The sequence below is a fragment of the Ursus americanus genome, chromosome 36 (genome assembly GCF_024610735.1).
Source record: "Ursus americanus isolate L20-20 chromosome 36, mUrsAme1.1.p, whole genome shotgun sequence".
Taxonomy (NCBI): Eukaryota; Metazoa; Chordata; class Mammalia; order Carnivora; family Ursidae; genus Ursus; species Ursus americanus.
This window is the reverse complement of record NC_142162.1, coordinates 4,336,242-4,361,029: the sequence shown is the minus strand read 5'-3', so window position 1 is coordinate 4,361,029 and position 24,788 is coordinate 4,336,242. Positions and strand designations below refer to the sequence as shown.

The window sequence follows — 24,788 nt, the reverse complement described above, 5'->3', positions numbered from 1 at the left end:
TGAGATGTTCAGAAAATTACCAGATTTATTGCTATGTGATTAGAACAGTTAATTCTATGACGTCTTCAGATCAACCCGATCTACTTTCTTCATGTTCCAATTAGTTTGCAATATTTCAAGATAAATATTTAGCAGTCGCCAATTTTTAAAAGCAAAAGATGTTCACCACAGTTTTTATCCTTGTAACGTCTACATTATTGAAAAATAGAAGATAAACCAAAAGATAGGAAAAATGCTATCAAATAGCCACCTTAAAAAAAAAATGCCCCTTGGTTGATACTTGATTTGGGTGGTTCCTGCATTTATAGAATCCACTGGACAAGCACTTAGGTCTGGATTCGTAAAGATGAGGCAACAAAAACATTTCTTCTCTTCTTCTTCTTGGAAGAGCAATACCACCTCTGCCCTGCAGTGCATGCTGGTTTGAAAATGTTTTTTAAAATATGAACTATTTGGATAAAACACAGTAAATAAAAGCACTACATCTTTGTTTGGCTAGGTCAATTTGAGGAATTAGGTAGGTTGAGTAGCAAGAAAATGTTCGCGTATTCTCTGGTTTAATAATTTCAGTAACTTAGTAAAAAACTGATTCCCATTTATTATTTGTAATGTTTGGGGAATAAATATGCTGATAATTCTTTTGCAACTCTAACACGCATGCAACAGGACCCTTTTTACGTTTGGGACCCTGTGAGGTACTAAAGCAAGCATTCACTTCTCTCACGCTTGAGGTCACAAGTTTTTGCAAGTCAAAAAGGTTGAGCATGCCAAAAACATCACGCCGCACACTACCAAGTAAAAGAACACTGTTATTCTTACAGGGAAAGGTTTGACAAGACAGGAAATAGGCAGGGTCAGAGAAGTTTACGTAATACTGAGACTTATTTAACCATCGTGAAGCCAAAATACAATGACAGTTAAAAAAATAAACAAATAGCCCTTACACAAAACAAAACCCCAGGATACATGGTCTCTACTGGAACTGATTATTAGATTTTTAGCAAGTACGGGAAGTGGGTATCCCCAGAGAATCCTCGCAAAATTTCTAGACATCTTCGCCATTGACTTTGGTCGCATGTTTTCACTGAGATAATGCGGATTAAAATGGTTTTATTCAGTGGGTAGAAATTTGAACAAAGAAAAATCAGTCTTAAAACGCTGCAAAAGAACTGCATTGAAGGGGATCGTTTTAAAAGTTGCGTTCTCTTAAAAATGGGGAGGGAGGAGGAGGAGGAAAACAGAAAATGGAAGATAGGAAAAATCTAGCTGTTCGTTACAATTTTCCATTTTTTGTTTAAACACAGCAGGAGGGCAAAGCTGCTGGCTTCCCTTCATCCTTGCGAATGCCAGGAGGGATTATGCAAACCCCACAACCACCCAAATCTTATTTAAAGTTATAATCATTGTTCTCATTTAATGACTTTTGCCTGCTTTCGCTCAAACATTGCTGCATCTCGTTTGCTGCTGCCAGTTTGGACCCACTGGGAGTTGTCAATTCATAATTGCAGATAAACCTTTTTAAAAAAGAAAATGCTACCTTCATAAAAAAAGCAAACATCAAGTGACATCTAGTGGATATCTGCATATTATTTTCTAAGGCCTCTGAATAGCAGTATTCTCAACAATATATTGTCTTAACATTGCTTATGATTTTTGTTTCTCAGGTGAAAGCCTCTGTCTTTTCCTAAGACAGAAGGACGAGTTATCAGATAGGGAAGTGGCCATTTTCCTATCTCAAAGAAAAAAAAAAAAAAACTCTTTTCATTAGCATATGAATAGCAATTCTCAAAATAAGCCAACCTGGAAGTAACTCACCTGTAACTTACATCATAAAATGTGCAAAAAAAAGAAGTCATGGTATAGCCAACGTTGGACGATTGTTTGGGCAATTATCAGCTGTGTAGACGGTTCTTAAGATGACATTTCAGGTCCCCAATTCCTCTGTTTATCTATAAACCTAAAAAGCGTTATTAATTTGACAAATCTGTATTTAGTCCAACTATGGTCCCCATTTTTCTTCCCCTCTCCCCCCGTGGGAGAATTGTGCAGGTATCTAGGTCCATTTTCCATAAATGAGTAACATTGGCTTGTTCTTCATAAATTATTAAAGACCAGTGACTTAAGCAAGAGAGCAGCTGAAAACTTAATTGGGATTGGGATTGCTTAACAACTCCTCCCCAGCGATGTCATGTGTCCAAAAGGCTTCGTGGAGAATAAATGCCTTGCACTGGTTGTCTAAAGACTGCATTTGTTAAAGAGACAGAAAGGGAAATTATAGAGGAATTAAAAGATGGTGTCTAAATTTAGTATTTTCTTTCCTTTCAAGGAAAGGAAACTTGGAATATGCAGCTGTAACCCGAAAGCCAGCTGTCTGGCTGTCCCCAAGATTTGCGGTCTTTTAGAGTCACTTTTCATTTTAATAATAACACACACACAGAGTCCTGCATGAAGACCTCCTCTGACTTCCTGTAGAAAATCTAGCATTCCCTCCTTCCCTTCCATTCCCCCAATCATTTCAGGAATTCTTGAGAGTTCTGCTCTCGCTCTCTTTTTTTTTTTTTTTTTTTTGAGAGAGTTCCACTCACTGTTACTCTCCGCTCTGCATCAAACTTCATAGCACTGCATTGTTCTTTACCTACTTGGCCCATATGCAAACTTTTCGGCTTTCTGTCCTCCTCCCCAGCACCATTGACACTAAAGCTGTGTGTGCCATCAGCTTTATTGAAGTCGGGGTAAGGGGAGGGAAGCTGCAGCACAGATGGCTCAGCAAACAGATGAAGGGACTCGGTGCAGTGATACAATGTCTGGGATTTGTTTCAAAATAATTCAGTGGGGTTGGGCATGGGGGAGTAGGTGGGGTTATAGAAGAAACAAAATCTGCTATGAGTTGATAAGTGTTGAAGCTGAGTGATGACTGCATGGGGTTCATGCATTCTACTGGTGTATATGATGGAAATGTGCATAATAAATATTTAAAAGAGCAAGTTCCTTGGCGATCCTTGATGCAAGTTTTTCTCCCTGACTCTGGTCTCTTCTCCCATTAGCCTCCACCTCATTTGGGGGCCCCTTCCCACCTGAGTCTCACTGCCTCTCCTCCTTCTCAGGCTGCCCAAGCAAGCTTTGAGCTCTGGGACCCACTCTAATACTTAACGGTCCCATCAGAATGGCTTCGTGACTCCCTAAAAATAAAGAAACCAGGTTTTGCCCTAAGAGGAATTCTGCCCTGGCTTTATGACAAACTTGGCTCAGGCAAAAGTGACGCAGCTAGCATGCTACCTGGAGTATGCAGCGTTTTAAAAGGTGAGTTCCCTTCCTCCTACGATTTCTATTCTAATTGAAGTTCTCGCAGTTGATTCTAACAAAAGTTGACACAGATAATATATCAGGACAAAGCAGTTTAAAAGATAATATTCTGTGCCTACAAATAAGTCTTGGAGAGAAAGCACAGGTAAAATGTGGCAATGGGGTGATTGTTTTTGCCTCTGACCAAAAGATGTTCAATGTAGACATTGTGCCACATATAAATAGAACTATCTTTAGAAATAAACAATGTATGTCTCTCTACCACTCGGCTACACTGCAGTAGCCAAGGGCTACGTAGCGATCCCAGCGGGCTGGGCAGAGACGCACTGGAAGCCTGAGAAATTGAAACACCCTGTCCGTGAACTTGGTGGGAGAGGAGGGAGGCACACTGGCCTGGAGCCCATGTAATTAACCAGTTTCCCTCCCATCTTAATCAGCATCAACTGGCCACTGGCTCCTTTCACTTAATTTTGTCTGTTTTAGCCTAGAAAATGCAGGTTTTGCTTCGTGCAGCTCTGAAGTCACCTGAGATTAATGTTCAACCCCCACCCCCCCAAAAACGCATGCTTACGAAGAGAGGAAACGAATTTTGTTTGAGGAAGAAGAGTTTTCACATCAACGTGTGTGTGCAGACAGAATAAGAGAATTCACTTTGGATAATCATGGTAATAATACAAAGGGGGAAACTGTGTCTGTTGTGCCCAAGAGGGAGGAAAGGGGTTCAGAAATGTGGGGATGGGGAGGGGGAAGTAGCTATGACTTCTGCGGCCACTTGCCAAACGCCTCCGAGCAAGGGACTTGGGAAACTGAACGTGTTCCCAGCGGTATGTGCCATTGTCCCCAAACACATGGGAGACGATGTCAGCACTTACTTCTGGCACTGAATTGAAAAAATACTTCCTCTCTTTCTGCCAGCACCATTTTTTTCTCCCACTCACCCCCGGGGTTTGACACAGTTTCCATTCCAAGGAGACCGGCAATGATTCCAAGGAGACTGGCTAACATATTGTAGTGAGAGAGCTGGCGGACCGCGTGAGACAGGCTCGGGGGTCAGTTTAGGCTGAAATGAATTAGGAAACATTTTTAAGTTACCCTTTGAAGTTTTTATTGCCTTATCATCAAACAGCTTCTCTTCTTCGGCTGTATATTGATTTTTCTAACTATGAAAAAGTGTTTCATCTCTTCTATGATAATCAAACCCAGTCTCGGTGCAACGGGCACCTTCTTTTTTTCTGAACTGTATTATTCCACATATCATGGAATTATTCTACACTCCCCCCATCTGACAGGACCTTCAGAGAGCATTAGTCTTCTTCCAATATTATTTTTTCCTATCATTCCCAACAATATGATGTTTCCATTCCAAACACATAGCTGCAGGGGATTATATCATTATTTGCCTTTGTTCTAGTGAAAGTATATTTTTGAGAGCTTCCTCTCATTTGTCAATGAGCTAGGCTACTATTTGTCAAAACATCACCTCTGAAATGGCCTGCTTCTGTAAGGTGCCAGAAAAAAAAAAAAATTCATGTCAAGTGAAAGCTAAGCCCTTATAAATCCCACAGGGGTTTCAAAATGCAACACACTTGGGATTTCATCTCCCTCTAAGTATAATGCCCTTTCTAATACTCAAAGTGAATGGACTTGCAGAAGAGTATTTTGTCACAGTATTCCCCTCCAGCTGCTGGCGCGTTAGAAAATAGTCACAAAGTTTCTTTCTTCCCTAGGCACCTGTACGTATTGGTTTAGTGTTCATACCTGATGGGAAAGTTGTATTAAACTCCTCCCTGGGTGGAGAAGGAGTATGGGATCCTGACTCAGGAGCCCTGAAGTCTCGTCCTACAACTGCTGGTTGGGTTGGTTTCACGGCCCCAAGCCCATTTTAGCTTCCCTTAGTCTCGGAGAGTTCGTTTGTAATCTAACAATGTCTCAAGGCTTAGAAAGGCTCATTCTCCACGTCGCTTTTATAGTTTCTCAGTGCTGTTTCTATCCATCCTTCCTCCCTGTCCTCTGTTCTTAGTGCCTGCCTATCCTGTCGATGGTCTCTTAACCTCATTGTCACAGACATTAGATTAATATCAATCTTCCTGAGACTCAGCTCTGGGAATGTTACCCTGCCATGGCTGGCCATTGCTTCCCTGGCACGTAGGACCCTCAACCCCCTCATTCCTGGGCAGTTATCAGCAACTCCTAGATGTTCTTTGTACCCAGTCTGTTTGCATTTTGGTTTTGCCATTTTGCTGAATGTGCCTTGGGCCTTCTTTGTATTTTCAAGGCACATCACATATTGCAACGATTTCCATATTTGTCTTACTTCCCTTTCTAGATGGTAACCTCCCTGAGGATAATTGCTACCATTTATTGACTAAATATTCTTTGATGTAAACTGTGTGAGATACTCTACACCCATCACTCCCAGATTTTCTTTTCTTTTTTTATTTTTTTTAAAGATTTTATTTATTTATGTGACAGAGAGACAGCCAGCGAGAGAGGGAACACAAGCAGGGGGAGCGGGAGAGGAAGAAGCAGGCTCATAGCAGAGGAGCCCGATGTGGGACTCGATCCCAGTACGCCGGGATCACGCCCTGAGCCGAAGGCAGACGCTTTAACGACTGCGCTACCCAGGCGCCCCCACTCCCAGATTTTCTAATCATGTAAGGTGGATATTATTATCTCTATTTTTCAGATTTTGAAGACAGAGACACAGAAGTGGTTAAATAACGTCCTTAAAGGCATACAGCTAGCATGTGACAGCTCACGTCTAGAAAGTATCATCTAGAAAAACACTATATTGAATGAACCATGATGCTGGCACCTGCCCAGCACACAGATGCTAGGCAAATACTGTATAAGCACGAAAGAATGAATGATGATTTTATGCCTTAAATACAAGCCCCTCACTTTAGATAACTGCCACCAGGTGGCAGTAGTTTGCCACAGCCATACAGTCTGGACTCCAAATTTCACTGAATGCAATATGAGAGCCCGAAGGGCTGAGGATTACCTAATGACTCTTCTTACTTTACCCTAAAAAAATTGAGCAGCCATAAGGTTACTTTATTCAAGATCTTTTAGTTGATAAAGGAGCAGACCTTAAACTTGAGTCCAAAACACACCAAAGCTAGCTAGCACCTTTCTATCATACCAACTTGTATGTTTTTTCTTCAAAACCTGTGGTTTATAATCATAATCTTCCCATATATTTTCAATATTAAAAATATTCATTAAACTAGTAAATATGATCAAAATTAAACAAAGATGTTTCACCATACAATTTTAAGCTCTTTTCTTAAGCAAATAATATAGTTTTCATGTTTAAAATGTTGAAATAGAGAAAATGCAAAAAGGAAAAAATTACTAGCAATTTCAAAAGCCAGAGATAATCATTATTTTGCTACTATTCCACCAGAGGTTGCTTTAGTTATCTGTAAAATCCATTTTTGAAAATTAGGAGCAAACCAGGACATAATTTAGTAACTTGTCAATCTTAGGTTTTCTCTATAATCTTACTTTCATAAAAAGTTATTAGATATTTTCCTTAGGAGACCTCTTGGATCTTTAAAATTTTTTCCAATTTAATCATGTTTAGTTGCTAGTAAGGGGAGACCATTTCTAATTTACTTCTCTCTCTCTCTTTCTTTTTCTTATACAATATTCCTGAGAAGATTCCCTCAGTGAGAATTCCGGCTTCATTTATGTTTCCCTTTTCTCATTCTTTTCAGTAAGGAAAAGAAAAAGCACTGTCAAAACAGTGTGTCCATAATCCATCTCCAAAGGGAGAGGTAACTTCTCAGCAAAGGGCATTTTATTTTCACCTTTGCTAAGTTATTTCTCCCCACCTCACCTCTCTTCTCGGAATGATGATACAATACTAGAGGGTATTGCCCAGCTAACAGGATCGGGTCAGTTACATAAAATAGTAAATTTTACACTAATGAACAGAGATACGATGGCTTTAAATGCGTGATCAAAGATCACGCTATCATCTTTACTAGAATGATTACATGCCTCTTAGCATGGGTTTTGCATGTAAAGCTCTCGCTGTATCTAGGCATGCTTTCTGAATCTATAAATATTACTAAAAATACCATCGAATCTTGGTGCATGGTTTCTATCGTTCTCTGCAATCTGTGGTTCTTACGACCGACAGTTTACCACTGCTACCTTGAAGGCATGCAGCAGGGGTTACCAGGAGGGAAAGGAAGTTGGGGAGCAGAGACACATTTGACCTATTGGTAACTCTCCTAACAGGGACCATTATGGGTGTTGAAGTTGCAGGGAAAAGAAATAAGAAACTGGACTAAGAGTGATTTGGGGATGGTCCAAGCAAGATGCTGGCAGTAGGAGCCCTGCTGAGAATGCTCTAAATGACAGCTTGGCCTCACTACTCCCCTAACCACGCCATTAACTGCCAACCCCGATATATTCACTTCACCACACTCCACCGTTCTTCCACCGATAAGATGGAAAATGAATTTGAGGAAATAATTATCTGGTATGTCCTGCAAGGGGGGGGATGGAGAGGGTCCCGTGGCAGAAAGTTCTGTGGAGGGAAGGTGCTCTGAAACCCCAGTCTTGGGTCTTGGCCTCCCTATCCACCGAGGCCGATGGTTCAAGTACTAACTAGTACGCGGCTTTGTCTGCTGATACCACCCAGGGGCGTTAGCTGGTGGAGCAGCGGATGCTTGCGGGTGTCTCCCTGATTCTCTTCTGAGTGTCCGGCACCGAGCACGGGACTGGACAGTGGGCACCATGACGGAGTGAGGCAGAATCGTCAAGGAAGAGGCTTCTGCCTGGGAAGTCAGTGAACCGAGAGTGTGGTTACTATTCAATTTGTAGTTCATCTAAAGATCGTAAGGTGCAGTCCTACGTGTGAAAACGAGGCTTGTCTTTGGCCATCGGTAAAAAAAAATTTGGTTGCCTTTCTGCTGGGGAGAAAGAACATGCCCTTATAAATGGGCGCTACCCGGGTTTCCCTTCTCCTGCCAACTGAATCCACCGGGTTGGAATCAAGCGAATCTGATGCGAGCTTGGGAACCAAGCTTGATTAGCATAGGGCTTTCACCTCCTGGAAAACCGGTCCAGACTACTATTCAGGTGTTCTATCTTGTAATGATTCACTATCTGGTACACTTTTGTTTTATACACTTTTCTGGATGTTGTATTTCACAATAAAACAAAGTAAAGACAGTGTAAAATATCCAAACTTCACAATGTAGCATATAAAATTAGTCGCCAGTGAGCCCAACCCAACTGACCGGTAGGATACGGCTCTTGCGTAGGTTCTTCGCTTTTTTTCATTTCAACTTAGCCAAGTTCCAGGAGTCTGCCCTTATGCCCTGTAAAGAAAAAAACGCAAATCGTTTCCTTCCTATGTAGGGAACAACCCAGGGCTGCCGTCCTATGTCTTTCTTCCCTGTTTGTCACCTTTACTACTCACATTAAACACCTCACTTCGGGTCACTAAATGTGTGGAGGGGTTTTCCACACACCCAACAATTCTCCCTAATACCAGCAGGGTGTCCTACAATTTAACTCAGTTCTGACACAGTCTACCCAGAGACAGCATCAGATCCCACAGGTTAAGGGGTCTCAGTCCCACGAGACTGCCGCCCCCCACACACACTTCAGATGCATCACAAGCCCAGGCTGTCACCCATGCTGCTGAGCAACCAGCTACGCTCTGGAGTTCCAGCGACCCCCTCCCCAGTTCGATTTGCTGGAGTGTCTCACAGAATTCTGGGAACACGTTCTACCAGTTGGTTAAACGACGTGATCGAAGATCCAGATGGAAGAGATGAGGGCAAGGTATGTGGGAAGGGTCTCGGAGCTTCGCCGCCCTCTCCAGGCGCGCCACTCTCCCAGCACCTCCACGTCATCACCAACCCGGAAGCTCTTCTAACCTCTTACTTTTGGGATTTTATGGAGGCCCCATCACACGGGCATGATCCATTATTAATTCCAGTTCCAGCCCATCTCCCTTCTCGGGGGGGGCGGGGGCGGCGGGCTGGAAGTTCTAAGCTTCTAATCATGGCTTGGTCTTTCTGGTGACCAGCCCTCACCCAGGAGCCATAGGAAGCCACCCAGAGTCACCTCATTTGACCAAGACAGTCATCACCCAGGAAATGACGAGGGTTTCAGGAGTTCTGTGTCAGCACCTGGGGTCAAAGACCAATACTAGAACAAGAAATGATCCTAGTGCTTGTCTCACTTAGGAAATGACAAGGGCTTGTGAGCTCCATGCCAGGAACTGGGGGCAGGGACCAATACGTATTTTCTCTTGTAGCCACCATCTTCTATAGATTAAATGCACTGATCTTAGTTCCAGTCTCCCGGTTCACATAGGACAAACCTAATTCCCTTTCTGAGTCTTTAAAATTGAAGATCTATCATACCCCAGGGACCTTCTCTAGCCCCCCCTCCTTCCATAGTCCCCCCACGCCCAACACACAAACTTTTTCTCCAAGCACCTCGCCCCCCTCCCCGAATCTTCCATCTATCCCTCATGAACATGGTTCCAAGTCTCTAACTTTCAAAGCAGCTTCAGATCTGAACAACTCCCCTTAAGTATGGGTGCCCAGAGGGAACCAGACGCCTGGTACGAACAACTTAGAGGACTGTCATTAGCTCTCTTCCATTCTGTATTCTACCGCTTGGAAGACTGAAGATGCTGCAAAGAACATGGGCTTTGAAGACACAGGACCCGAGTTTTAATAGTGGTCGTTAGCTCTAACACTAAGAAGCTCTGTGCCTATTTTTGTCGTCTGTAAGAGTGTTTTATCTACTCTCACAGGTATGCACGGAGAAAAACAAAAAGCAGTTTGTAGAAGTAAAGCCAACTTTCAGTAAGTGGGAATGAACAGTGAAGCTAAGCCCGAATCCCTTGGCAGTCACATCACACCATTTGTTCTTACTCAGCTGTTACTATGTATTGGTCAGGGTTCAGAGAATAGAATCCACTAGTTTAGCAGAAAGAGATTTATTTAAATTTTATTGACTGCAGAAATAATTTATATCATGACCCAGTATACACATGAACACACAAATACGTAATTCAAACAATGTTCACAATATTTACCCGTCTGACATGTGTTGTCCTCTGCTGTCTCTCTATTTAATTTTTAAAAATGCATTCGAGGAGTTGATTTCATGACTCACTAATGAATTGTGACCCACAGCTGGAAAATACTACATGGCAGGTTATATATAACATGGCCTAAAGAATCACTGGGAGGACGGAAGAAACAAAGTCTAGCCTATGCTTCCAAGAACCGGGCAGCTGAGAGCTGCCAGCTCCAGAAACACCCCATCTGCGTGGCCTGCACTCACAAAACGATGTCTCGTGACTCCGACCCTAGGACATCTGTCCGGCAAAGCCTAGCTGACACCCAAAGGCCTGGTGCAAAGGGGTCTGGGCGTACAGCACAGGAAACACGCCCGCAAGGTTGCCAACAGTGTCCATCAAGCTGAAGCACGGACGCAGCCCCAACCTGCAGTGACCTGCTGCTTACACATAGGACTCAAAAGTACCCGGGACGGACAAACCCAGTGGCCTCAACACACCCCATTATGTATTTTATCCCTATTGAATCACCTCTTTTCTTGGCTATGGCCTATTATCACTATTCTACTGAGGGAAACTCACACAACTTGTACACTTTATTTGATGGAATGAAATTGGAAGAACAAACCATCTGGAAATCCCCAGGTTCCACCTCCTTTCACAAACATAGCTCTACCCAGCCAAACCGGGGCCTACCAAAAGGATGATTAAAAAATAATAATAGGGGCACCTGGATGGCGCAGTCGGTTAAGCGTCCAACTCTTGGTTTCAGCTCAGGTCATGATCTCAGGGTCGTGAGATCAAGCCCGATGTCAGCTCCGTGCTGAGTATGGAGCCTGCTTACGATTCTCTCCGCCCCCCGCCCCCCGCCAAATAATAATAATTTAAAAATAACCTGAGGATTCTCTTCTCCCCAATGTCACAAAGAATCTTAAGATCAAAAACACTTTTTTTAATGACTTTATTTCTTTGACAGAGAGAGAGCACAAGCAGGGAAGGAGGCTCCCCACTGAGCCGGGAGTCTGACCCGGGGCTCGATCCCAGGACCCCGGCATCACGACCTGAGCCGAAGGCAGCGCTTACCTGACTGAGCCACCCAGGTAACCCCAAGATCAACAACATTTTTGAGAGCAATGAAGAGAAGGGACGAACAAGGAATAACTTCAACTTCTTTTTTATTATCTTTTTGGTTCACTTTATACAATAATTTGTATCTGTAAAAGAATTCAAATTTATTGAATAAAAGGCACTGCTTATGATTTACAAAGCAATTAAATAAGTTGAAGAGGAAGCATTTAGTGAATTAAATAATACAGGGTTTTCTGGATCTGTAACTGATATACATTTGATTAAAAAATAAAGAGTTTGTATTAGGTCACCACACAGATTTATACAACAATCAGATGTGTAAAAACATAAGGAATTGAGGTCTTATGGGAACCCAACAGAGGTATCTTTTCCTTAATCCTATGAGAACCAAACAGTTTTAGAAGCTAAGCCTATTATGTTTACAGATATGCAAAACACCACAAGCAAAAACTCTTTAAGAAAAAAGTATGTTTTCTCATTTTCTATTCTTGGCACAAATGTTAGTTCTTCCCAGTGGAACCAAAACCTCCTGAACCCCTCTCAGTGTCATCTAAAACCTGCAAAGACATAAAGGTGGTCGCCAGGTAGTTAATTTCAGTTCTCTTTCCGTTCTCTCTAGCTTCTAACCTCTAAGACTTTTATTCTTGCTCTACCATCCTTTCAAAAAGGAGATTACAAAAAGAAAATTAAATTTTTAAAAAGCTCCATAAATAAAATATTGGGCAATTTTCAAAAAAGCTAGAGAAATAGAATTTCAGGGTATATTTAAATGATTTATTACCCAAAGCAATGCTATATAGTAGCTATGAAAAACATTTCACGAAATTCTAAAACTAAGCTTTTAATTTTGCTTTAAATAGGACTATTATATGTATTACTGTTTAGTTACAAATAGCATATGAACCCTCGAAATTGTACTTTTCCCTTCACTGAAGATGTTACATCATTTATTCCCTGCTCAGTTTTTATGATACTTACCTGAACTTCCTCTATTTCTGGATAAAAAATCCGTTCACAAATGAGCTGTGCAATCCGATCACCCTTTTTGACTTGAAAGGAAAAAAGTTTATTACTGATATTTTATTGATGCATTCTCTATATCTTGCCTGTACAGTGAGAATTAGAGGAGAGAGCATGTGTTATCTAGACCCTCAGAACACTCCCTGCATTTATGTGATTATACGCCTTTAACGTACCTTCAAACTTTTCTTTGCCAAAATTAAAGAGTACAACACCCACATTTCCTCTATAATCTTCATCTATGACGCCAGCTAAGGAAAAGAAAAATAACATGAGCACGGTGTATGCTACCAAAACACTGAGGGTGTAGGATTACCTTGAAATCATCCTTATGTAGCTCCAGGGTTTTATTTTTTTATTTATTTATTTTTAAGATTTTATTTATTTATTCGACAGAGATAGAGACAGCCAGCGAGAGAGGGAACACAAGCAGGGGGAGTGGGAGAGGAAGAAGCAGGCTCATAGCGGAAGAGCCCGATGTGGGGCTCGATCCCACAACGCCGGGATCACGCCCTGAGCCGAAGGCAGACGCTTAACCGCTGTGCTACCCAGGCGCCCCAGCTCCAAGGTTTTAATCCTTACAAATGCGTAAGTGAATCTTGCTTTGGAACTAGGTAAAGTCTCAAAACTAAGCAATGAGTCTCACTAAAATGCAAATACATAGAATTTATAGAACGGCCCTCCTTTTCCCACCTGTCACCCTCACATACGGTGACCATTTCCCATCCTAAACTGGGAGTAGGTCCTTAGCACCTCAGATGGGTCATCCTGAATTGCTCACTCCAAAGCCACTGGTCATCCACTGCACACCTGCTAAAGAGACTAGAAGAAAACTACAACCTGAGTTTTAAAGGCTTTTCCTGGTGGCAGCTTCCCACTAATATCCAGACTGAAATATGATTGGGTCATAAATAAAAAGTCAAACAGCCTGAAGATCGGCAGTGGAGTAAGTCAATGCTGACATTGTTAAGCCACAGTCTAGCACATATCCGAACGTTCATTTTATAATAAAAATGAAGGTGAATCCTTCCGTTCGTACTCCACCTCTCCTTTTAATCAGAGCCACCATCCTTTCTTAGAACGTGATCTCTCAGAAGACATTAGCACATCAGCTTCACAAGGAGTACACTTTTCCATAACACCGTGTGTCATCAGTACCTGTTTGAGGTTATGAACACAGGGACAACCACTCTTTGCAGGAGAGGACTTGAGCCAGGGCCCTGCCTTGGCCCAGAGAGGTACATTTACCAGGCTCGTTAGAATTTAACTTGGAGCCAAGAACTTGAAATGTTTCCCAAAACACAAGCACAGATGATGCAGGTGTAGCAGGCCTTCCCGCTTCCTCTTTCGAAACTGAGACTAATTCACAACTCAACGGTTTTTAGCGTATTCAGAATTATGCAACCATCAGTACAATCGGTTTGGGGAACCATTTTCATTACCCCGAAACAAAATCCCCTATTAGGACTCACTTCTCTTCCTCCTCATCCTCCCCACTGCCAATTTCCTTTTATACATGTTCATTCCTTCCCCTCAGTTTGTAAAATGACGGACAGAATTCACGGGACCCTAATTAAATGTAATTCCATGTTACAGCTTGCATATTAGTAACACCCCACCTCCTAAAAACCAAACACACAAAACTCTTATTTAAGAAAAAAAAGAAAAAGAAAAAGAATCAGGAATGTAGCTCAATGGGTTATTAAAGCTGGTTGGCCAGACTCATAATTATTTGAATGTCAACTGAAAAAAAAAAATTTTTTTTTTTTTTTAAGAACAAAGGTAAGCATTCCCCTTCGATTTTCTTACAGGGGGAAAAATACTCAGAAAAACCAGCATTTTAGATTTTTCCAGGGGATTATAGGCATATAAATGAGTCCCTGTGCTTTATGAATGATTTACTAGGGATAAACGAAACTGAATCGAAGCATTCTTACACAACAAGTGTTCTGAAGTCTGAATTAAAGGTAAGTAATTTTTAACAGTGAGAAGGAGGGGTAGGTAAGTAGCAGAAAGGCAGCAGAGGTGGTTCATAGCACGTCTAGACTGAAGGAAACACTCTTCTTTTCTAGCTACACAAAACAAAACCTTGACCAATTCAAAGAATTCTGAAGCCTGGCTTCTTTCCCCACTGCCACTTGACCATTAAATTAGTCCTTACTGTGTAATTGGTAGAACGATGGGACCAGCTGTTTTCTATATTATCTATATACAGAAAGTTCCGGCTGTAGGAACAGCCTGGATCGGATTCAGTAGAGAAACCCCTGCGGAGAACATGCTATTCCACGCTGGCTAGAACGAATGACCCCAAAAGCCCATGGACTCTCCGAGCTGGAGATCTCAAGCACAGGCTAGCACTCATTTGTCTGGAAGGGGTTCAATGGAGACAATGTGGACCGACTTCTGAACTCTTCGTTTCTACTTTTTAAGAAAAATGTTAGATTACCCGAATAGTATACATACATGTAAAATAAACCTAATCATGTTCCCCTACTGTCCCTCAGGTAGCCAATGTTACAGTAATGGACTTGACACATTACTTTCTTGTATATTAGATGTCAGATGTCCTTGTGTATTAGTGATTTCCAGTCTCATTAAAAAGTTTCCAAAAAGCACTTTCCTGACCAAAGGGTGTGTACATTTTAAATTTTAACAGATATTTCTAGATTACTTTGCAAAAAATGTGTAGCAATTCAAACTTCTATCGGCGATATTTAAGAATACCCATTTCCAAAGTCCTTGCCAGTACCAAATAACAGCAATTTTTTTTTTTAAGATTTATTTATCTGAGAGAGAGCGTGTGTGTGGATGGGGGAGGCGCAAGGGGAAAAGGAGAGAGAATTTCAAGCAGACTCTGCTGAGCATGGAGCCCGGAGCCCGTCACAGGGCCTGATCTCACGACCCTGAGATCATGACCTGAGCCGAAACCAAGAGTTGGACGCTTAACCCACTGAGCCACACAGACACCCCCAGACGGCAGCAATTAAAAAAAAAAAAAAAAAAAAAAAAGTCTGGCCAATGTGATAAGTGAAAAATGGTATCTCATGGCTTTACTTTGCATTTCCCTGATGACTAATGAGGCTAGAATGCTTTTCCTCTGTATGTTTGTTGCACATTTGTATGGCCTCTTCCATATCTTGTTTACGATATTTCCCGTATTTGTTTGGGTATTTAACTCTTTCACCTATGACCTGCAAGTATTTTTACTTTACGGCATCTTCTCCCATATAAAAACACTCCCTTCTTGTAAAGGCCTTTGTTATATATCTATAAAGTAGTCTGATCAAACTCAAAATGGTTGGGTGTCTTGAATTCTGTAAAGCCAGACACCTACCAAGATTTTATGCTTGACACCTAGAGATGTGAAAAGTCTTTTAACCAAAAGAAATGAAGTTGTTTGAAGTCAATTAAAATATATAGCAGAAAAAAAAGGACGCTCAATAATACTTTTTTTTTTTTAGCATGAATGCCAACAGTATGAAAAATCCAATTGTTCCAAGATTATTTATTACTCAAAGGCAATCTGACCTTCGAGAAAAACCCAAGACATTCTTTTTCTACATAAGGAACATAAGCATCAGGGATATTTCTCTTCATGAGAAAGCAGAAAGTATTTTGAAGTTATCACTGGAAAAATCATACATTGGAACTGGCAGAGTAATTAACTGACTTCAGGCAAAAGTTTTACTGTGTCAAGACTTTGGCATGTCATTTGTTGGAAACCTTCTTTAGTGAAAACTACCCACACCTACCAGATGTGAATTCTGAACAGATTCCTGCGTACTCAACTTTTCCCTTTGACCCTTATTTACAGCCTGGGATTTCGAACGACATCTCTCTTCTGAAGTAAAAACTCTGGCCAACTACGATAAACGTGTGCCTGAGAGACATTTTTAAGATACTCTACATCCAAGAACACACCGCCCTGTCATTTTATGAATAATACCACACCAACCACCAGGCAAACTAACTTTCCATTTCTTTTACGTGAATGTTTTTCAGAAGGTTGTTTTAAACAGAGCAAAAATTAGTAACAAAGTCAGAAAAAAGAAAGTTGCCACATTAAAAAAAAAATCTATGAGATCTCTAGGGGACAAGAAGTATTTCTTACAGGGTCTAGTATGTATCAAACAGCGTGAGATGCTCTGCATATAGTATCCCTCAATCCTCCTATCCTGGTGAGGCAGGCACACTAATTTTCATTTTATGGAGGAGCAAGCCGAGGCGCAGAAAGTAATAACTAGCTAATTAATGACAAAGCTGGGACCCAAGTCTGGTTGTTACTCCAAAGCCCATGTTCCTTTCACAACCGTTTGAAATTTCTTTAAAAATATATGCAATCTTTTATATCCTGAAGTTACAGTCCTAAATTACCATACTTGACGCTGTGAAAGTATTTTTGGAAAGCAAGCATAACTTAGCCCAGGCAATTCTCAACCCAAGCAGGCTGTTCATCCCTGCTGTGTCAAACTTGGCTCCTCTTCAGTCCCTAAAAGAAAGGACTCCTTTGGGGATCCTGGCTTGCCCCACAGCGCCACCTAGTGACTCCAAGGGCAGACTGAGGGGCAGGCCAGAGACAAGCCGGCCGACAGGCCTCCTTCCTCACTAAGGGCCTGCCAGGCAGGTTCACAGTGAGCTAATTCAGGACAGTGCTTGGTTGGAGCAGGGATGGGGTGAGGTGATACCCAGCACTTAATTGCAGTGTAAACAACAGAGGGACTGGAATCAGGAATGAAGATTCCAGGGTTTAACATGTCAGCTTGGGCTCCTCTCTGAGCCAGTTCTTCATCTGTTAAAAAGTAGCTTTGAAAAATGGCGGGATTTGGAGAAATCTAGCAGACCCACTAATTGGAGGGCCAAGATGTCTAGTTAGGTGAAGCACTCTGCTCATTAAGATGGGAATGCAAGTCAGGACAAAGGTCAGTGAGGTCTCCCCTGGAAAGGGGGAGCTCCAACGTAAGGAAACCATCCTAGAAGGGTGAGAATTTCCTTACGGTGAGGGTGGTTAGGGAGCCTATAGCAAGAGGGCCAGCAGAGACTGGAGCTCTGCATGAAAGGGGCAACATGACGAAGTTATTGACTTTGGGAGACATGAGTAAGGCTTTATCATAAGGGAAATGAGTTACAGTACTTGTTTGACAACAAATGTAGATAGGGAAGCATAGTGTTTTCTCTTCTCACTTAGGGAGGACCCCTTTTTCTATTTTGCCAAATGTGGACGGCTCTCTTATACAGGTACGAAAATTCTTACAGACTGACCTGCATTTTCTATAACCTTCTGCTTAAATAATTTCTTATTGCTGCTTAATTTGTTAGTTATTTAAGCAAAACATACTTGCTTTAAAAATGACATAAAAGCTTTTCCTATCCTTATAAAACTACCTTCCTTCTAAGAACAGAGTCATTTTTGGACTAAATGCAGATTATCACTAAGCCAAGGCAAAAATCCTATCCATCGGATAATGTCTAGTTAGCCTATTAGTAAAATAACATGCATTTCACATCATGGTCATTTTAAAACTAGACATAATCAAATAATATCTGAAACTGCATCATGATTATTTCAGAGGTGGAAATTTCTGAAGAGACAAAACACAACAAAAATCATTTCCTTTTCTTGAAGGTAAAAATCTGTCATTTGGGGCGCCTGGGTGGCACAGCGGTTAAGCGTCTGCCTTCAGCTCAGGGCGTGATCCCAGCGTTGTGGGATCGAGCCCCACATCAGGCTCCTCCGCTATGAGCCTGCTTCTTCCTCTCCCACTCCCCCTGCTTGTGTTCCCTCTCTCGCTGGCTGTCTCTCTCTCTGTCGAATGAATAAATAAAATCTTTAAAAAAAAAAAAAAAAAAAATCTGTCATTTGATTACTACTCTCAAGGAAGGGCCAAGCAAACACACACACGTACATATACAGAATAAAAAGGTAAACGTATTACCTCCTACGTCAATGAAGTGTTTCGCAGCCAAGCCAGAACGGGGAGCTGAAAAACAAAAAAAGGAGAAGTTGGCTTCCTTGCAGGGGGAGGGGTGATACTGGATGTAATTTACACAATTTAAGCCGCTCTCATCTCCTAGGACATCTACCTCTTCACCTTAACTTTAGCAGATGGTTCTGGATTCAAGAATATATTTATTATACTGTATTATGAAAGTAGGAAAGAATTTTTTTTTGAAAAAGTTTAATTCAAAAGCAGCTTAAACCACTCCCACACGACTCCAGTCCATTGAGGATCTGCGGTGGCGTGGCACCGGACCGTGGCAGTGGACCGCGGGGGTAGACTGAGAGGCGAGCAAGTGGGGGCAACCGCGGACAACGCTGTCATGCAGTCTGGCCACAAAGGGAGGACCGTAGCTGGCAGCGACACAGGACTGAGGAAGGAGACTTGTGTTTTAAGATGGGAGATCTGAGCATGATGCAGTCTAGATGGGAAGAGGGCAGAGGAGAGAGACAGGCATAAATTTAACCAATGAGTAGCAGAGTTTGGCCTAGAACTTGGGAATCTTACTCATGATTCAAATGCCAAATGAGGTGTCTGTAAAAACAAATGAACCTGAGTAAGATAAAAGGCCTGGTATCAGTCAGGCACATGGTCAAAAACTAAACCTTAAAAATTCAATTCCAATGTTGTTTATTCTCAAATGAAAACATAAAAAGCAAACTGTATACCTTAGACTTGCTGACTCGAGCACCAGGCCTACCTTTAATTAGTCTGGCTTCTAGTTTTCTATTCCAGAATAGCTTAAATCAAGGCACTTTGTCAATAAATGCTGCTTCTTCCTGCTCTTCCTTTTATTTCATTCCATCTCCTGATCCCCACCCCCCAAAATATTCTCAAAATGAAGTGCTGCCAAAAGGAGATGAAGAAAGAGCCCATTTCGTTTTTCTTCAAAAGGCCCAAGTCTTAGCGGCTCTCACACTCAGGGCTAACAGGAAAGTGGAGGTCTAGCCCCTCCCCACCCACAGTGCCATTTGTTCCTTTACATTTACTCTGAAATTAGAAAGTGATGATGCATCTGAAGAAAGTGTTGAACTCTCTCCAGTGACAGGGCACTTGCTCTTCGTTTTGTCATAGCTCCTCCCCCTCTAAGGAGTTCGCTCCCCTCTAGTGCCCTGAAGGGTATCCCTGACCCCAACAGACCCCATGGAAGGACAGCCAAAGCGGGAAAGGCTTAACGGTCTGATGGACTCGGGTGAACAGGAGTCAGGAGTTTTACTCTCAGGATAAGAGATGCTGTGTATCATTAGCCCAAGCCTCACTCTATTTTCTTATATAACAAGTATTAGTCATTCTCATCATCGTCTTCACAAAGACACCTGAGCTCAGATGCAATCTGATCCTTGAAGGGGGAGCTCCAGTTAAAAGTCATCTGTATTTTCAGTTTCTCAGTGAGGAGTTGACAGAAAAACTCCTGGGCCAATGTGAGCCTCCTACGAGCTCAAGGAATCAGAAAAAAAAAGAAGGAGAGGGTGGGAGAGTGTGTGTGAGCGTGAGTGTGTGTGTGCGCACGCAAAAAGCAGATTCGTGAACAAAATGTAGTTTTCAAATGGCTGTATTTGCCATCACAGTTGGCACTTATTTTAGGACACATGCCAATCAATATCCCTTCCCTCATTTATACCCTAAGTGAGACTAAGACGAAGGAACAGATCATAAAGGAAGAGCCTGACAAATTGTCACGATGTCTTCAATCACTTACCTACTCTTCCATAGCACCCAGAAGGAAGAGCTACCTGAATGTCCGTTTTCACCAGGGCTTTCTCCATAGGTGGTAGTGTATAATCATAGGCACTAGGAAAATAATGAAAGAAAATAACCAGTACTGATGCGTAAAATTGCTTTTATATTTTCTTCCTTGTGACTAAGTATACGGAATTGCTTTAAATACATCTCATAAAATAATCACAAAATAATTCATGCAATCTTAAATTTCAATAACCCATCTAAGAGTTCAGTACTCCAAATTTCCAATTCAGATTAAAAAAGAAGTTTAGGGGTGTCCACCTGGCTCAGTCGGTGGAGGTGGAGCGTGCAATTTTTTTTTTTTTTTTTTTTTTTTTTTTAAGAGAGGGAGAGAGAGGGGGCGCCTGGGTGGCACAGCGGTTAAGCGTCTGCCTTCGGCTCAGGGCGTGATTCCGGCGTTATGGGATTGAGCCCCACATCAGGCTCCTCCGCTAGGAGCCTGCTTCTTCCTCTCCCACTCCCCTTGCTTGTGTTCCCTCTCTCGCTGGCTGTCTCTCTCTCTGTCAAATAAATAAATAAAATCTTTAAAAAAAAAAAAAAAGAGAGGGAGAGAGAGATAGACAAGTGGGGGGGAAGAGGGGAGAGGAGGAGGGAAAGAATCTTAACAGGGGGCTTGAACTCACAACCCTGATGTCATGACCTAAGCTGTCAAGGGTCGGATGCTTAACCAACTGAGCCACCGGGGGGCCCCAAGTGTGTGACTCTTGATCTCAGGGTTGTGAGTTGGAGCCCCACGTTGGGTGTAGAGATTACTTAAAAATAAAAATTTATTTAGAAGGTAGTGGTAGACATTTCCTTTTAGTCCATTATTAAAACGGTGCTGCTTGAGATACAGTCATTCCGGTGAATTTTTTTGGTTTAAGAGATTATCCACATGTAATCTGGTTCTCTCCTGGACAAAATTCTGTTGGGAAACTGCAGTGCATATTAGCAGGAGGGGGCAGAAAGGCAGACTTTTAAAAGATGTATGCTTCACTAACATGATATAAAAAGAGGAAGAGAAAGAAAAAAACCAGGGGCAGATGTGCAAAGATGGTAGTGTAGGAAGATGCTGAACTCACCCGCTCCCACAGACACATCAAACCTATAGCTATCTGTGGACCATTCCCCTCTGAAAAAGAACCAAGAAAGAAGGGCAAATACTTGCTAATAGCTAACATTTACTAAGCCCTTACTCTGTGCCAGGTACAGTCCTAAATGCTTTATAGAACTCATTTTATTCTCACAACAATACAATGATTAGGGAAGACCCGCAGAGGGAAGGGGAAAGTGGGTGGACACCATGAGAGGAGGGGGAGTCTATCTGTTCTGCTGGCCTTACCAAGCAGACACAGTGAACCTCACTGGCGGGGGGACAGAGCTGCCCACTGTGAAGAGGCCCTGGAGAAGGCCACTGCTGAGGACCTGATTCTCTAAGATCCAGATCCACCCAGCATATGCTGCTACTGTGGCTACTACTGTAGCCCCCTTCGGGACAGAAATGGGAGATTTGACAATGAGCAAGACTGTGCGTTACTTTGGAGACCTTAATGAAGACTAGTAAAGCAATATTACATTTTCACTTCTTTCATTGGCATTTCCTCTCTTTCAATAATCAGACTTTAATTTATTAAAGAGAGAAGCTATTTCCATGTCTATTTCCATATACAGTCATCTTTGTTCATTAGGAGGATATTTTAAGTATCTTAAAGCTCAGTCTCTCATATGACTCACAACAATGCCCAGACATGGTAAGCATCACTCCACTTTTATCCATGAAAACTAAGGGACTGATTACGCCCCTTTTAGCTACAACAGACCATACCTCACTTTTTCTTTCCTTTCTTCATTACTATCATCACACACTCCTTTCTCCCCTTCTCCTATACCTGTAAGACTTAGACCAGTAGTTTTTATGTTAGAATTATCTGGGATGCTTTACAATAAATCCTAAAGATTTAGTCATGTAGTAAACACTCATTTCCCCTAGTATCACTGTTCACCCATCTTAATGGTTCTATGACCGGCACACAGTAGTCAAGGGCGGGCGGGGGAAAGCAGTGAACTAAGGGTCAGAAATCGTATTACCCTTGGGCAATCAATTCAGCTCTTCACAAAGTCCCTCACCTGTAAAAAGGTTAAGTAACACTTACCTACTTCAGGATCGTTGTGAGAATTAAATAAAATCGCACACGTAGTTTTTAGTAGAGGTAAAAAGTGCTGAACCAATGGAAAGGTGGCAGGATTAGTGACATTCCCAGTCCTTGGGATAACTTAAATACCGACATCCAGTGAAATTTCATGATTCCTTTACGGCAGAAGCACCCTTCATTAAGCCTCCCCAGGTATTTTCACTCAGCACTTGAACTTCCCCCATGGCTTCTCTATTGTGCACTGCATCACCCTCAGGCCATGCTTTGAAGCCAAGGTGGGCCTTATTGGTCGCTACCTTCCACTTGGAGAGGGTACAATAAATGTTGCAAAACAAATAATGGCTTGGTGGACATTTATATGTAGTTACCATTCTGCACACTAGCCCCAAATCCTTACTGAATTTATGCTAAAGAAGAAAGCTAAAATTTTCAACGCTAGAAAAAGACAAAAATCTTTCATATTGATGAGGTAGCAGAGGGCTGGCTGATGACAAAGCATAACCTCCCTCCATCCCCCACTCCTGGGTGGGACAATCCTGACATTCTTCCAGGAATCTCCAACTATCTTAATGCTAATGCCTTGCTCTAGGGAAAAACCTTAACTTGACAATGGCAAGGCCTCAGGTACCCGGTGAGTCTTTAACATATGAAAGTCCTTTTGAAACCTCTCTTTCTCCACACCTCCCCCAACCCCATAGTATATAATCAGCCACCCCTCAAAACCCTGGGGCAGCAGCTCTTTCTGCCTATGGGTCCTATCCTCTTGCTTTAACAAACCACCATTCTGCACCAAAGACATCTCAAGAATTCTTTCATAGTCCGGACTCTACGCCACTGAACCTCACCGATATTCCAAAACCCTATCAATATATGCAAAAACGGTTTCTGTAATCTTTTAGGTTAAAGTTTCAAGCTGTGGCAGCAGACGGCAGGAATATAAGCGAACATGACTGAGAGCTCTAGAACTGCACAGCCGGACCCTCTCTGCGTGGGGAAGAGATGACGCGGGGAGAAGGCGGCCGAAGTCCCCGCTCACCTGTACAGGTCGTAGCCCGCAGCCCGAGCCGACCCCTTGGTGGGGGCGGTGGCGTGCTCCGAGAGCCGGACAAAGCGGAGCCGCATGCTGCCCTCCGCAGGCCGGGGCCGCTTGCTGGGGGAGATGGCGGGTGTCGCTTCAGAGCAGGGCATGGCAGGACAGAACGTGAGAAAACACAGCAGCGGAGGGAACAAGCGGATACAGAATTAGCGCGCCCACCAGAATTTAAATCTCCCGCCAGCAACTCCTCGCCCCGCCTCGCTCCTGGACGAGCCCACAATTCTGGCACAGAGGGGAGGCGAGATTCAAATTTGGGGCTGGAAACCCCTCTTGGAAAACGGATTTGGGATAGGAAACCACTGCGCCTTCTCAAGCTTTTCCAGCTCGGGTACAGGGCCAACTTGTGCTGGGACAGCTTCGGGGGCCTCCCGCTCACACAACAGAAAGCAACCACTTTCCCCCTTTAGGGGCCCTAATGGACTCGCGCGCGCGCGAATAGGGGCTGCGCGCCCTCCGCGTGCCCACCCCGCCCAGAGCCGGAGGGCTTGCTGGTCGGATCCGCCCCCCGCCTCCTCCCCCTCCTTCCCCTCCTCCCCCAGCGGCTGCGGGGAGGGTCGGCCGGGCTCCCAGCCTCCCCACGCCCTTCTAGGCAGCGTGTCCTTCCAGCCTGGGCCCGGACATGTCTGGTACCGCGGCAGCCCCGGCTCAGGCTGCGAGTGCTGGACAGCGGCCGGAAGAGAGGCCCCGCGGCTTCAGCTCTCCGCCCGGCGCTGCACGCGTCTTTAAACCCTGGGCGGAACAGGGACGTAAAGAAATGGTGGCGGAGCGCGGGGCGAGGGCACAGGGGAGTCATTTGTCTCGAGGTATGGGCGCTGGTTGGCTTGTCCGCTCCCGCAGGCGCGCGCCGCGTCTGCTCTCTAAAGACGCGTCTGGGTAGGATGACCTCGGAAGCAGTAACGGCTGCCGTCTGACGAGGAGCGCACGGAGGCGGCGCGTGGGCCTCCCTCCGGCTGGCGCAGGCGCTGGACCCCCAGGAACGGCGTCTCTGCCTCGCTCCTGAGACCCGCATCTTTTTTGTGGCCCCTGTTTTCCAAGACTATCCTCTAGGCTCAGGGCCTGGCCCCTGCGCCCTGCTGAGTTACCTGGGGCGGCGCCGCGCTCGGCCATGGCTCCTCAGGTTCTAATCTCAGGGACCCCCAAAGCAGCGGAACCGCATCACGATGCAGGTGGTAGTCGCCGCGCGCAGTGATGCGTCCTAGGCTGTGGGCAAGGCAGCGTGTCCCATTTCCTAAGAGCACCCGCAGTGCACCGAATGCCATTTACCTTTAAAGGGGGGGGCGGGGGCATGGTCTCAGGAAGATCCCAACAACAGCTCAGTTGCTAGCGCTGTTTCATAGGACCCACAG

The 24,788-nt window shown here is 43.5% G+C and overlaps 1 protein-coding gene and 1 long non-coding RNA gene across 3 annotated transcripts; both read right to left on the bottom strand.

Moving 5' to 3' along the window:
- Positions 1 to 1,715: 1,715 nt before the first annotated feature.
- Positions 1,716 to 9,674, bottom strand: LOC123801863 (uncharacterized). Its single transcript, XR_006782349.2, has 3 exons — positions 8,562 to 9,674; positions 4,242 to 4,363; positions 1,716 to 1,957 (listed from the first exon to the last, which is right to left on the bottom strand). It is a non-coding gene; the product is annotated as an uncharacterized LOC123801863 (long non-coding RNA).
- A 2,139-nt stretch (positions 9,675 to 11,813) lies between these two features.
- Positions 11,814 to 24,564, bottom strand: DUT (deoxyuridine triphosphatase). Of its 2 annotated transcripts, none has more exons than XM_045812128.2 (7): positions 24,525 to 24,564; positions 23,383 to 23,518; positions 20,171 to 20,262; positions 18,409 to 18,453; positions 12,652 to 12,726; positions 12,434 to 12,504; positions 11,814 to 12,012 (listed from the first exon to the last, which is right to left on the bottom strand). In XM_045812128.2, the coding sequence occupies exons 1-7, from the start codon at positions 24,547 to 24,549 to the stop codon at positions 11,956 to 11,958; spliced, it is 501 nt and encodes a 166-aa protein (XP_045668084.1). In that variant the 5' UTR covers positions 24,550 to 24,564; the 3' UTR covers positions 11,814 to 11,955. The 2 variants fall into 2 exon arrangements, with proteins under 2 accessions (XP_045668084.1, XP_045668083.1); XM_045812127.2 differs by lacking the exon at positions 24,525 to 24,564 and adding an exon at positions 24,073 to 24,318.
- Between the last annotated feature and the right edge of the window lie 224 nt (positions 24,565 to 24,788).